Source organism: Elephas maximus, chromosome 4 (genome assembly GCF_024166365.1).
Source record: "Elephas maximus indicus isolate mEleMax1 chromosome 4, mEleMax1 primary haplotype, whole genome shotgun sequence".
In the NCBI taxonomy this organism is placed as follows: Eukaryota; Metazoa; Chordata; class Mammalia; order Proboscidea; family Elephantidae; genus Elephas; species Elephas maximus.
This window is the reverse complement of record NC_064822.1, coordinates 131,589,414-131,603,556: the sequence shown is the minus strand read 5'-3', so window position 1 is coordinate 131,603,556 and position 14,143 is coordinate 131,589,414. Positions and strand designations below refer to the sequence as shown.

General features: G+C 34.9%; 1 protein-coding gene across 7 annotated transcripts in view; it reads right to left on the bottom strand.

Moving 5' to 3' along the window:
• CNOT2 (CCR4-NOT transcription complex subunit 2) overlaps positions 1-14,143 on the bottom strand; it is a 158,534-nt gene that overhangs the window by 17,814 nt on the left and 126,577 nt on the right. For 6 of the 7 annotated variants that reach the window (XM_049883880.1, XM_049883878.1, XM_049883877.1 and 3 more), the window contains 4 exons: positions 6,047-6,194; positions 5,138-5,320; positions 2,749-2,828; positions 73-198 (listed from right to left, as the gene is read on the bottom strand). In XM_049883880.1, coding sequence (XP_049739837.1) covers positions 73-198; positions 2,749-2,828; positions 5,138-5,320; positions 6,047-6,194 — 537 coding nt within the window. The remainder of the gene's footprint in view (positions 1-72; positions 199-2,748; positions 2,829-5,137; positions 5,321-6,046; positions 6,195-14,143) is intronic. The other variant, XM_049883881.1, reaches the window with a different exon arrangement.

The following is a 14,143-nucleotide window of genomic DNA, read 5'->3' as shown; positions in this document are numbered from 1 at the left end:
CAAACACATAGATATATATGAATGTGTGTGTTCACTGGAAAGTTTCTATTGGACATTTAAAAGTATAATTACCATAAGGAGCTCTTCCAGCCAAGGGATTTATTAATGGAGTTGGGTTACCACTTCCTTCCCTTCTGTTTCGGTCTGCTAATGCTGGAAAATCTGAAAGGTCCAATCCTGTCACATTTTCGCTTCCATCTATACAATAAGATAGAACACTAGTTACTGATTCTACGAACTTTTAGAAGAGATTATAAAGACCAACCATAAATAATTTGAAATGACAATGCCTTCTTCCTAAATAATGCACAAAATTATACTTGGTATACAGTATGTGCTCAATAAATACTTGTACATTGATTTTATGTGAAAACGTTTCATGAGCAATTCAGCAAACCAATATGCAACCAGCATAATAAAAATCCAAAATCCTAGAGACTTTAGAGAATAAGGGGTAAAGTGGTGCATAATGGTAATCTAAAATTACAGTTTGTAAGCTAACAAGATTATTATGTTTTAACTGCTCTTTTCATTGTATCCAGGTGGAAGTTATACCTGGAATGCCTGGACCTTCAGTAACACACAGGTGTTGACAATGACAGTGCCATCTGCAAATGGCCAGAAAGTTACCTGAGGCACCAGAAATGGCCATGCAACCTACTGGTCCTGTAAACAAGATGCGTGTATGTATGTTTTGGGGGTAGAGGTAAAAGTAGGAATGGCATAAGGGTCCCATATGCTGGTGAGTAGGTGGGAATTAGGGGAATATGATGCAAAGCCCAGAAATATATATTACCTATTACACACAGTAGGCGCTCAATAAATATATATTGAATGAATGAATTTTTGTTCATTTTAAATAAAAAAATGAGCTTACTTCCTTTTATAAATTAAAATTTAACCTATCTTCTCTATTTTACCTACTTTAATCACCTTGATTCTTCTGTTTTTGTTTTTATTATTCTTACAACTTATATTTTAAAATTTTAAAGCATTTAATTTTCTACCTCAGTTTCAGCTTGTACCATAGTTTTGTTTCATCTTGTGTTTTACAACCATTTTCAATTTATTTTGCCCTTTTCCAGTTAAGTATTTTTTCTTCAAATTTCATAATTGAAAGAATCTCAGAAAGCACCTATTCTCTCAAGACTACCTTCAAGATTATTGATAGAAAAACCACAGACTATAGTAACAGTCCAAAACAGGTGACAATTTAAAATTAATGGAGGGTAAAAGACAAAATCATTCATAACCATTGTTTACAAAAACTGAGGTTTATAGGTTTTGAATTTTAAAAAGATACAACAACAGAAAATAACTTAGTGTTTCAATTTACAAAGTAATCTCGAATTATTTGATTACAAAATTATAAACTTTGATTATATATCTTAACTTTAAATATACATCTTTCGCTCCTCCAGGATGGAATTTTAAATTGCCATATATTATTTGAGACTATATTTTAATCTGAAAAATAGTTAATGAAGCCCTAAATTTTTTGGAGATTTGCAATTTCCCTCATAAAATACACTTAGCTAAAATGAATTTTAAAATTAATTCTAAAATTTTATACCACTGTATAAAACTGTAATTCAGAATGTAAAATGACAGTGTCAGACACACTGTTAATTTATATCCCACTGAGGGGGTAAAAAACAGTGCCAGTTAAACTATGATATGCAACCTGATTTCAGAGACATTGAGGTATGAAAAAAATGTACATATTAGGAACAATATAGAACTTTGTGTAATTTTGAACATCTTGAACATAAGATTATAATTTAAAAATCCTAAAATGTGGAATTTTTCAAAGTTTTTAATCTCATTTTTATTAATCTATGCTGCTAAACGTACATCAACAGTTAAAAATTAAAAGCCTATAGCCACAAGTAACATTTTCCTCAATCTTCTCTTGTGCTTCTAAATATGCTCCAGTTCACTGAACATTCTTTTATGTTTCACTTCCTTTAAATATATTTCTCTCTCAACATTTCTATCCATTTTTGCTCCTATAGTCATAACAACATCCTTTACTTCCTCCTCAGGAAGGGGTATGGAGGCAGGGGTAAAGGGGATGAAAACTGAACCAGCGTAGCAACAAAGCTTCCTGTTCTCTTCTGTCTGAAGCAATTGATAAAAGAAATAAACAGGCTGCAAGAATACTTTCAGAATCAGAACTGGTTTTCCATATAACTAAATCTTAAGTTGTATACATAAAAATGGATCAAAAATTCCTAAAAAGTTAATGCCAAAATTACTATTATTAAACTTACTAAGAAAAAAGTGTTAAGTGTTCCATATAATTTTAAAGGTTCTCCTGAATCTGGGTCTCTATAACCAACCTAAACTGTAGTTCTTTCTCACAGTGACAGAGCTGAAGACAGGAAAAGCTCTTGAAGCAAAAAAAAAAAAAAAAAAAAAAAAAAAAAAAGGGGGGGGGTCTCTGAGGTATAAATTTACATTAAGTTAATGTTTAGGCTCCCACTTAGATGTTAAGGAAATAATCCTGATATTATAACACAGATCACTATGCTGCTGCCATGCCAAATGAAAAACTGTATCTCAGTAGAAATATCCTAAGTGTTCACTAAATTAAATCCTATTCCTATCAATGTTTCACTAAATTAAACTCTGCCATCTAACACAATAAAAAAATCCTACATATGAAGACCAGTATGTTGAATTGCTTTATATTTCAAAAATCTACCATATGTTTTTTATACGGTACTAGCTCCAGAGTAAGCTTACCTGTTCCATTAAAAATGTTACTTGATAAGGAGTTATTCATTCCAAATGCCTGATTCCTGTTCATTCCAAATCCAGACATACTGGGTACATAGAAAATAATTTTAGATATATGGTAAGAACACTAACTTTCAGATGAAGAAAAACAAAAGTGTACACTTTTGATCTCCTCATAAAAGACAACAATATGTTTAAAAACCAATACTAATTTTATTTGCCTGAGTTTAATCCTAATTTTTATTTTAAAAAAATCCCCTGAAACCCTTCTGTGAACAACAGGGAACCAACTGTCTTCAACAAATTAAAAAAAACAAAAAACAATTTATATATGAACCTTGATGAAAACAGAGATTAAATACTACCATTTTGTGTACTTTGGGAGTCATACTGTTTATCCTGGAAGAATTAACCTCAAAAATATGCAGGTTAGTGAGAGGCTATTCTTCCCGAATATTTCCCTACTGGTGAAGACTGCTATAGTTACTTTTCATAATAGCTCTTCTCTCATACAGTGTGTCTTTCCCAACTAGACTATAAACTTCTAATGGACAGAGTCAATGTCATATTCAATTTTGCATCCTCTCCTCTTAGCTCAGGAGGATAAAATAGGCACTCAACAAATGTTTAGATGAAGTGAATTAAATGGTGCTTTTGTTTAATCAAATTCAGTATTTTGAAACACACCATTCTTACCTAAATATAGTTTACCTTTCAGTTACTAAAAAGGTAAAAAACAAAACCTGCCCTTAATGCCCCCAGTTCTGAATTAATGCACAACTGGTACTTGGTAAATAGTTACGTATGCTCCTTTTTTTTTGCATGAGCCTGAGCATGGGAAGAAAAAAACAAAAAGTAAGGCTGAACTTAATTAATTAAAGAAAGATCAGAAGTGATTAAGAATGTCAATAAGAAATGTTAATACAAATTGTATACTGAAACCTTGCATACTTAACATAAAATAATCTTCTGATAAAAGACAGTTAATAGTGTGTCAGTGTTATGACTAGGGTTAAACTGTTTGAAGGTGATAGTTTTTTTTTTTGCCTAAATCTGTAAAATTAAGGACAATCAATATTTTCATAAAATTTGCAGATGGTAAAATAACACTCTATAGAAGAGTAAGAAAGTCAATGGAAATTTTTGTTTAGTAGCATGTTAGAATTGCTGATGATACAGGTACCTGCAAACATTGAGTAAGTGCTTACAGATGAAAACGTTTTTTAATAAAAACAACATATTAATAGTAGAAATCCGCAGTATATTAGAAACCCAAGCTGCAACAATTTACAAGCAATATATTTTTAAAAAACAATTAAAATGTGAAAAAATATGGAAAGGTAAAAATTTAAATATACATTCAACAAACAATACTACAAGAATGCAGAAAGATGCGACAAAGCCCAAGAAGCATTATATGGTTAGGAAGCTATCAAGGTGATGAGCACTTTGATAACCTTTACAAATAATAGGTTTTTTTTTTAAAGAAAATTAGAAAAGTAGTAAAATTACAGAAGAAATGATAGTAAGTCTAAATAAAAGAATTGGAGACTAAATAGGAAATGTGCTAATAACCTATTTTAATCCAGATTTTACAAATACTACATATAGAAGAAAATAAAATCAAATGGATATGATGATAAAAGCCAGATTAAGGTCCTTTAATTTCCCTACAGTTCCCCATTAAAAAAAAAAAAGTCAATCAAGCTTAAACGCTTTTGTCCAAGAGAACCTTATGTTGTAGACATAACTCCCACATAAATTACCCAACCAGCTTGAAAACTGTAACAAAATGGATAATTAATTTCATATTATTGTTTGCGTAGCATACGCATTCACAGTGCAAAAAGTAAAAAGCACAACAGCCTATCTTTTTGTTTTGAATTCCAGACATGACACTATTTTCCAATAGTGTACAGTCTTAAAAAAAAACTTTGGTCAATAATCCTCCAAAGCACAAATCTTAATCTCCGTCGAGAAAGTATTTAACCAAAGCAAAACTGAAGCAAGGTAGTAATAGTCAAACATGTCTCCAGTCCTACTCATAAGCCTCAAACTCTTTATCATACAGGTGGTCAACTTCAATTAATCAAGGAAGTACCTACCAACAAAAATTTGCCTGGTGACAACCCAAGAACTATTCTTTTCTAACAAACAATATTCATGTTTTAATGTCCTTTCTAAAATCAAGCTGATTTTCAAAAGAACCTATCTTCAGTTTGGCGAGGTTAGAGTTGTGATGTGTAACAGAAAGAGAACCTTTGATCATAAATGCATGATTAAACACACTTATGAGACAGAAGCCAAGACTCAAGAACAGAGCGGTGGATAATGAAAAGGCAAATTTGAAGAAACCCAGAAAAACAATTATACACAGTATCAGTAAACATCTTACCTGTTCACAGTAAAAGGCTGTCGAGAAGGCTGCTGCTTTGGCATACATATTATGCTTGGCGAGCTTCTGTTGGGGCTACCTAACCCTGAACTGCTCATGCTATTTGTCCTGCTAGGAATTCCAATGCCCTGACCAACCTGGGAGTGGTTCATCATATTCCTAGGATTCATAGGCAAAATACCCCTGAAAAAGAAGTCCATTACACTAAATGAGCTCTCTACAATTACTCATTAAAATTTTCTATAAAATCAATTGGTCCAACCCTAGACTCTCAAATTATTTTCAAATTGTATTACTAATTTTTAAGTTAATTCTTTTGTCTGATCACTGTAGCTCTTTGAAAAGAAAAATCAAAGTAAACAAACAAAAAGGCAAATTATAGTGGAACTTATATAATGTGATATCTAAGATGACAGAGCTACTGGTTTGACTCTGACATAAAATACAAATGTATTTCACATACATATTTATGAAACTGACATTCCAAATATGTCATTCTATCTTCTTTATACTATTATGCACTTCTGTGTCATCTGTTTTATTTTGCTCTCACTAGAGCAATGGACATGTGGGAAAGGAGTAGTAATTAAAATTACCTGGGGAACAATTTTAAATTGCACATCCTGCTTTGAGGAAGAGAGCTGGCTTTTGAAAAACTCCGCAGGTGGTGATTAACCCTTGATGCCCACCCAAGTTGACAACCACTGTGTCATCTAGCTACAGGATAAAAACATCTTGCACTATACTTATCAATTCGCAATGAAATAAAATGGGCACAGGGTATCAACTTTCTCTTTCTCAGTGAAAAGCACTGAACCAGAAATTCAAATAATCTTATCAGAAGTTTAAAAAGCTTGCTTACTCTACAAAGATACATTCTGAGAAATATTCTGGTCCATCAATAAATACCTGCTTGGAGATGGAGGCGTGTGAAGTGACATTGTTGGTACCCCTGTTGTTGGCGTGACGTGGCTCGGTAACTGAGTGCCTTGTGATAAGCTGCGATTTAACTGAGGGGTATTGTTGCTCATCCCCCTCATTGGAAGGCCTAGTGCACCTAATAAAAAAATTCAGAAGAAGGAAATTCATTGCCATCAGGAATGAAACTGTGTCATCCATCTTCTGGAGTTGGCAATGTAAAACATTTTTAAATGACCTAACATGTAATATGCAAATCTTAAATGGATATATTCTATTCATTCCAAATGGACTTTGATTTATAACAAAAATATGTTCTAGTCTGAAATTTATTATTATGAATATTTCTTTCATGTCTATTTTTTCATTTTTATTTTACAATAAAGTATGTCAATGATTTTAGCAAATTAGATAACTTGCCTTTTAATAAAAACATTATGTACAAATAGGCTGTCAAGAAATTTTGCAATCCTGTGTGTTTTTGTTTTAATTTACAATTGATGTACAAAAAAAGACTTAACTCTACTTTGCTGAAGTAGCTTTAATTTTTATATGATCCTTTTTATATGCATTTAAGAAAAGACTCTTCCCTACCTAGTCCTCAATGTTACAGTTTTACAAACCCAACATAAAATGTCAGCAACTATTAAAAGCACAACCTGATATATCTATAAGAGATAAATATTAAAACATTAAAAAATTTCAATGTATAATGATCCTATATTAATCTAATACTCCTCGGTGACGGACATGTTTCAAAAGGTATATTTTTAAAGGCTGCTAAGATTTACCACTCAGACACAAAACATAAAAAATATTAACCAAATTGGATAAACTTATTTCAAAAATGTGTTAAACAATATTTCTTGCCTTTTGCTCAAATAATATGAAAGATAAATTATTATTGTCTCGATAACCCAGAATATTATTATGGATATCTAATTTTCTAGATGTTTATTTTTATCCTTCAATGTAAGGATGTTTAGCTGTCATTCCTGTTGTCATCACGTACATATTTATGAATGCCGCCTTTCCTCATTTTCCTGACCCACACCTTTTAATGCTTTCTTTCTCTAGTATGTTGTGGAATAGCATTGGTCAACCTAGCTTATCCTGAACTGGAGGTTAAGCAAAAGTTATAAAATAGAGTGAGCGCTAAATGAGTAAGTGGACGACTTTAAAAACTAATTGCAACTCATGGCCAGAGAAGAACTGTGCTCCATAAGAGTTTTCAATGGCTGATTTTTCAGAAGTGGATCACCAAGCCTTTTTTCTGAGGTGCCTCTGGGTGGACTTGAACTGCCAGCCTCTACACAGAAGTGGAGCACTTAATCGTTTGCACACCTAGGGACTTCAGACTGACTTATTTTCTTTTTGGTTTAATTTTAGGTCCAAGAAGTTAAAAGACCTGAAGATTTTGAAACTGTGACCTCCAAATAAATGGTGTACTATATATATGCCATTAATGTCTTGGTGTAACAATTCACCACTCTCTAACCTAGGGATATTAGGAGATCACAAAGATTTCACTGACAGGTACAGTAAAACCTGGTACCTGTACAAGGTGGAAACTTGTCAGAAAAGAGAAAATCAAATATTTTCCACTAATACAGAGTGATAGAAAACTCTCATAAGACTGCACCCCGTCAAAGGCAGAAAACTTGAGAGACCCAGAAAAACAAGGCAGTCTTGTTGCGCTCTGGCTCTCACAGGTTTCACTGCATCTGGAATTTGGCAGCTTTAGAACTCAGCTTGCAACCTAACTTTTCTTCTCAACTGAGTGAAGGCAATGAATCCAATTCAACATAGCTACTACATTCTATGTGCATTCTTTTCATTCATGTTCACTGAAGACCCAAGCTTGGTTCTATATTTAAGTCATCTGAAGGGAACTAAAAAAACACTGGTTTAGTCACTGTATGTCTAGTCACATAAACTGTGACCACGAGAATGCCACTACCTACCTACAGCCAAGTTTTCTGAATCTAGGATTACGTAAGGAAGAACAAGAGACTAAAATCAGCCTACATATGATTTCTTCAGAAGAAGTAAGTCTTTTCCTTAAGCTCAAGCACATGGGTTTTCCCTAGGCCCTTCAGATGCTTCCGTAAGATACCACCCATGTGATACCTTTCACTTCACTCATTCAAACATTTATTGAGTGCCTACTATGTGCCAAGCACTGTACTAACTGCTGTGAACACGAAAGAAAAGGCTCCTACCCTCATGGAGCTTACATCCTACCCCCCAAACATGCTGTCCTAAAGTCAGCTATAGCTGCAAATTTCCCACAGGAATGTGTTTCTCACAGTCACTGACCACAAAGAAAAATAATACAATTTTACAGCCAGAATGGACCATAAAGATCACTTAGTCCAATGTCCACATTTTACAGATGAGGAATCTGAGCCTCAGATAAGCTGACTTCTCCAAAGTGACGCAAAGAACCAGGACTAGAATTTAGATCTAACTCCTAGTGTTCTTAAAGATAGCATTATGGAAGCCCAATACAACACTCGAATAGTACCCTGTAAGTGCCCCCAAAATTGCAAAATGTCTTATCTATTTTCTTCAGTTTTCTTTTTCATACTTTCCTTCTCTTCATCAGTTCTTGTTCTCTTCCTTCCCTCCATTTTCTTTCTCTTCTCCGTAGCTGCCAGTTTTCTTTCCTCTAGTTTTACTTCTCCATTCCATTTTTACCCTCTCTATACCTGCTTCAATCGACTCGACTGCAATGGGTGATAACTGCATCACTATAAACAAACATATACTTTCCAAAAATCGAGTACCCTTTGGCCTGTTCTAATAATCCACAAGCCCTACAAAAGACTCATTGAGATTTGTCCACTTCAATCCTCCATACGTATTATTCTATATCGTATCATGAAACTTAACAATTTCAGAAATATTTTAGAGACTGGAGATAATCTGAACATTAGCAAAAAGCTTTTGAAAAGGAAACAAAAATGGATAAGACTATATTTACTCAATTAGGGATTGGCATACTTAATTCATAGTGCTAAGAGGAAGGCTGTATGGAATAAAGAAAATTAAAGATTATTGTTTACTTTTATCTTAACCTTTTGATTTAAAAAACAAACAAAAAAGCTAATAAAATCCAAAAGACTTGTTGAACTAGCCGTGAGAAGATCAAAAAGGAGTGCATTATTTTAAACTGGATCATCAACCTTCAATACTTTTAATCCATCTATTTTAAATTTAATTGAAAAAACTGAATTTCTTTAAAACAGAATTAATAGCACTAAACAAGAACACACAAGGACTTATTTTTAGAAAACAAAATATACTAAGTCATAAAATTTGAGTTACTTGAGTCACACTACTACAAGTGGGTAGGAAAAGGGGAAGAGAAATTTAATCTTTTACCAGTATAAATAGAAACAATCACAGCAAATTACTTCCAAAACATTGTATCAAGAAGACAACATGCAAGCTAAAAAAAAAAAAAAAAAAAAAACTCACAGAGGTTTCTGGCACCAAAGACTAAAACATGCGGGAACAAAAATGTTACTCTGTATGCACCAGCTTGTGTATGGGTAGGTGCCTTGACTGGCAGAGTAGCAGAATGATGCTACTTCATCGAAGTTTCTCCTTACAGCAATCCTATAGAGACAGTATTTAACCCCTTTACACAGAAAACGAATAAAGGAACAACAACAACAAAAACACTTTAAAAGGTTATACTTCCAAATCAAATTTTCCTTTCAATTTGATAAATTGATGATAAAGAAAAATACAGTATTACTAAGAAAATCTGAGTATATTCTAAAAAGATTCCTCTTATTTGGCAGGGTGCTAAACAATCAAAGAATGAATTAGATTCTCTACTGATAATTTTTCAGAAACCCAAAAGAATATGATCTAAGAAATGATCCCATGAATTATTTTCACCATACAAACTGATTAAAAGCACATCTTTAAATAGTTATGGCAAGACGTGCCATCCTTTATTCAACTTTTTGTTAGAGATAAAAAAAAAAAATTCAATCACAGCAACCAAATCCCTGAATACTCATACTTAAATGAAGCCCTTTGAATCTTTACTAAGAAAAAAAAAAAAAATCTGTAATTGATGCAAGAGGGCTCCAAATGTTTGTTTTTCCATTCCTAAAGCAACTAGATCCCTCTAGGACTTAACTGTCCTGTCCACACTAATGTAGGACAATAGTCCTAAACACTGCTTTACCCTACATCTCATCTTCAATCTGTCTTACACTTAGCTGATTAACCTTCCCTGAGAAATTATTTTATCATGCAATTCACTTCATTAAAATCAAAGGATTTTAGAGAGAGAAAAGATCATCCGAACAAAGTTACAGATGAAGAACTAAAGCCAGATATTAAATGACTTGCTCAAGGTCAGGGGTAATGAAAAATAAAGATAATGGTCCAATTTCTTGACTCCTATTTCAACACCCTTTTTCAACCAATCACTCGCTTTCCTTTGCTTACAGTTGTTACTTTTTACACCATCTAAAGAACTTTAAAGAAATAAGAAATACTCATGTCTAGGTCCCATTCCCAGATATCTGAATGTAGTTAGTCTGGGTCTGGGCAATTGTTATGCAGTGGAATTTTAAAAGCCCTGTAGGTGTTTCTACAGGCACAATCAGGGTTGAGAGCCACTATTCTATCAAAATCCAAACACAGTTTAGTCTTTAAAATTCTCTGTCAGGGCCCAAAAGCTATCTGTAATCTTAACGTTTTACCCACTCCAATAGAAATCCTGCTACACACTGCCTGTATGACTTAAAATCTTTCTTCTTTCCCCACTTGAACCCCCCAATCTGCCCTGTACCTTTACTTACTATCATTATTCCCACCTAGAATATTTTCCCTTCTCCTGCTCTACAGAAATATAAAAGTATATATATATATATATGCTACGACTGAGGTGCTTACATGCAGTATATATAGTTGGGGTACACACAGGAGGGACTGCTAACTCAGAATTGTGGGTAGAATGGGTCTGGGATCAGAAAAAAGAAATATAATCCTGGCTCTACTACTTACTACTATATAACCTTGGGCAAGTTCCTGAACTTCTCTGGGTTATTTCTTCATTTATGCAATAAGGATAATTAAATGAGTTAATTCATATAATGTACTTAAAACAGCATCTGACACATACTAAATATTCAAATATTAGTTTTTTGCTTTATTTTGTTTTTGTGAAACATGCCTACTCAAAGACACCCAACAGTGGTCCTGAGGTGAATGTAAAATGAAGTAGTCTGATGAATTCACGGTTTTCACCAGAAAAGATTCTTTATGGGGGAAAGCTTTACACTATAGTAGTGTTGTTGTACACTGAAAGTGACAAAGATCTTGAGATCTCAGAAATGTCAAGACTGCACCCCTTGGCTGAAACCAAGTAACAGCCTAATAACCTTCTCCTGTCTTGATTAGCTAGATCAACTCCCAAATCTACACCCCAGTTACGGCCAATCTCAAACATGACCTCCTCTGTGAATCCTTTTCAAATCATTCTCCAAGAAATGTGATTACTCCCATGAAATATCCAGAAAACTCTGCACTTCTTACTCTTCTTCTGTAATAAAGTAATTTGTGTACTTGTTATATTTTGCTTATCATGCATTCAAACATTTAACGAGTGCCTGCCATTTACAGGGCACTGAGGCTACAAAGACAATGAAGACGTGTAATAAATGCAGTAATACCATAGCTGCTCAGGCAAGTACACTGTACAGAGACAGTGCAATAGAGAATGATCTCTTCTATCACACTTCTGCAGTATCTAGCACGGCACAATATATATAGTAGGCACTTAAAAAGTAACTTAAATTCCTATCTCCTTTTTTGAAGCTGTCCTGTACCACTATGAGCCCTGGCGGTGCAGTGCTTGAGCTTTGGCTGCTAACCAGAAGGTTGGCAGTTCAAATCCACCAGCTGCTTTCCACGAGAAGATGTGGCAGTCTGCTTCCGGAACGATTTATAGCCTTGGAAATCTTGTGGGGCAGTTCTACTCTGTCCTATAGGGCTGCTTTGAGTCCAAACTGACTACATGGTAATAGGTTTGGCTTATTTATTTATTTTGGTATCACCAAGACTGTGCTTTTCTCCCAAAGTCCTAAAAGAATGTCCATACCACTTGATACATGATACCTTTTAACCGATGTATTAGGCATCGTAGGCCGTTATTTAATATATTACATATAATGTCTTGTCCTCCCCAAATATACCACATGCTCTTTGAAAGCAAGAACCTCCACAGCATCTGGTATATAGCTACTAATTGTCTGTTATACAGTCCAACAATTTCCTGAAGCTAACAAAATTTGCCACTCATCTATCTACACTGACAATAGCAGCACCCCCCCCCCCAACTGATGCTCTGACTCCCCACAAAGCAAGTAGACTTCACATAAAACCAGTTGCCGTTGAACCGGTTACAATTCATGCAGATCCCACATGTGTCGGAGTAGAACTGTGCTCGACAGCGTTTTCAATGGCTGATTTTTCAGACTTAGATCACCAGGACTTTCTTCCAAGGAGCCTCCGGGTGGACTCAAAACTCCAACCTTCTCAGTGAGCAGCTGAGCATGCTTATCATTTGCACCACCCAGGGACTCCATCCTTCACACACGTTGTTTTCAAAGCAGAAAGGATGTCTGTTGAAAGCATGGGACTATATCACTGCTCTCAAAGCCAGAAGTCCAGGTAACAAAAAGGCTTATTTCCTTTCCAATCTAGAAGCCCAGGTCCTCTGAGAATTCAGATACAAATGTGTATAACGGAATCATCCAGACGACTAGCTAACCTATGAGCCTATAAGGTAAGTATACAGGAAACACTCAATAAACAGTAGTATTCTTTTTTTTTTCTATCCTCCAAGACTCTAAATCCTGTTGATAAATAAGAAAAAGTCACTCCAACTATTAAAAAAAAAAAAAAAAAAAAGACAACCAAAAAACCAAACCTGTTGCTATCGAGTCAATTCTGACTCACAGCGACCCTACAGGACAGAATAGAACTGTCCCGTATGGTTCCCAAGGCTGTAATCTTTATGGAACCAGACTGCCATATCTTTCTCCCATGCAGCGGCTAGTGGGTTTGAATTGCCAACCTTCTGGTTAGCAGCCAAGCACTTAGCCGCTGTACCACTAGGGCTCCTTACTCCACCTATACCCAAAAAACCCACTGCCGTCGAGTCGATTCTGACTCACAGCGACCCTACACCACCACTCAATTTGAATGCGCTGAATATCCAGGAGAACTTAATTCCTGGCTCCCTGTTTATTCCAATCTAGTAGGCAGCTTTGGGAGCCCAGGGGTCTTCAAACTTATAAGGTATGTTTAAAATATTATGCAGACACTAAAAAAAGACAGAGAACATCACGCAACTTGAATACCAGGCCACAGTTACTGGCTTCTAGAGGTATCATCTGATGAACAGTATTCACATAAACTCCTGAATGAGATGTTACTTGTGCATTTGGATACAAAGGTTATACAAGCCTCTAGTCCAGCATTTTCTGGGTACCCTAATGCACTGCACAATCATTTTCACCCAAATAAGCAAAAAAATGTAGGAGTTCTGTAGCCATTGCCTGCCTCGTTCAATCTCAGCAGAGTCTCCGTTTTGGAGAGGGCACTCTTCCTTCCCAATCTCCTCCACCTTTATTTCCAACCATCAAGAACATACAACGCGTAGCAGATCTCACATTTTGAGGGCATAAATTCCTATTGAATTTTGCCAATCTGAATAACAGTTAATGGTGGTACTCAATGCATCTGGGAGGAAAAAAGAACTTTGTTATTTCAATCTCAATGCCCTAGATAAAGACAACCTGTCATAAGAATAACACCTCTGATGTACTCAAACCTACCTATTCCTGCTATCCCCCATCATTCCTTAAAGTTGGTCCTTCAAGTTTTATCATTCTGACTTGCCTGTGCTATTGAAACCTTGACCTTAAAGCCCCATATTATAAGCTTGTGTCTTCTCAGACAAGGTGTTTATTCAGACTACTAGCTAAACGACCTCTTTAATTTGGCCCATTTGGGCCTATCCTACTGGAAGAAGACAGGCAATCCAGGCTCTGT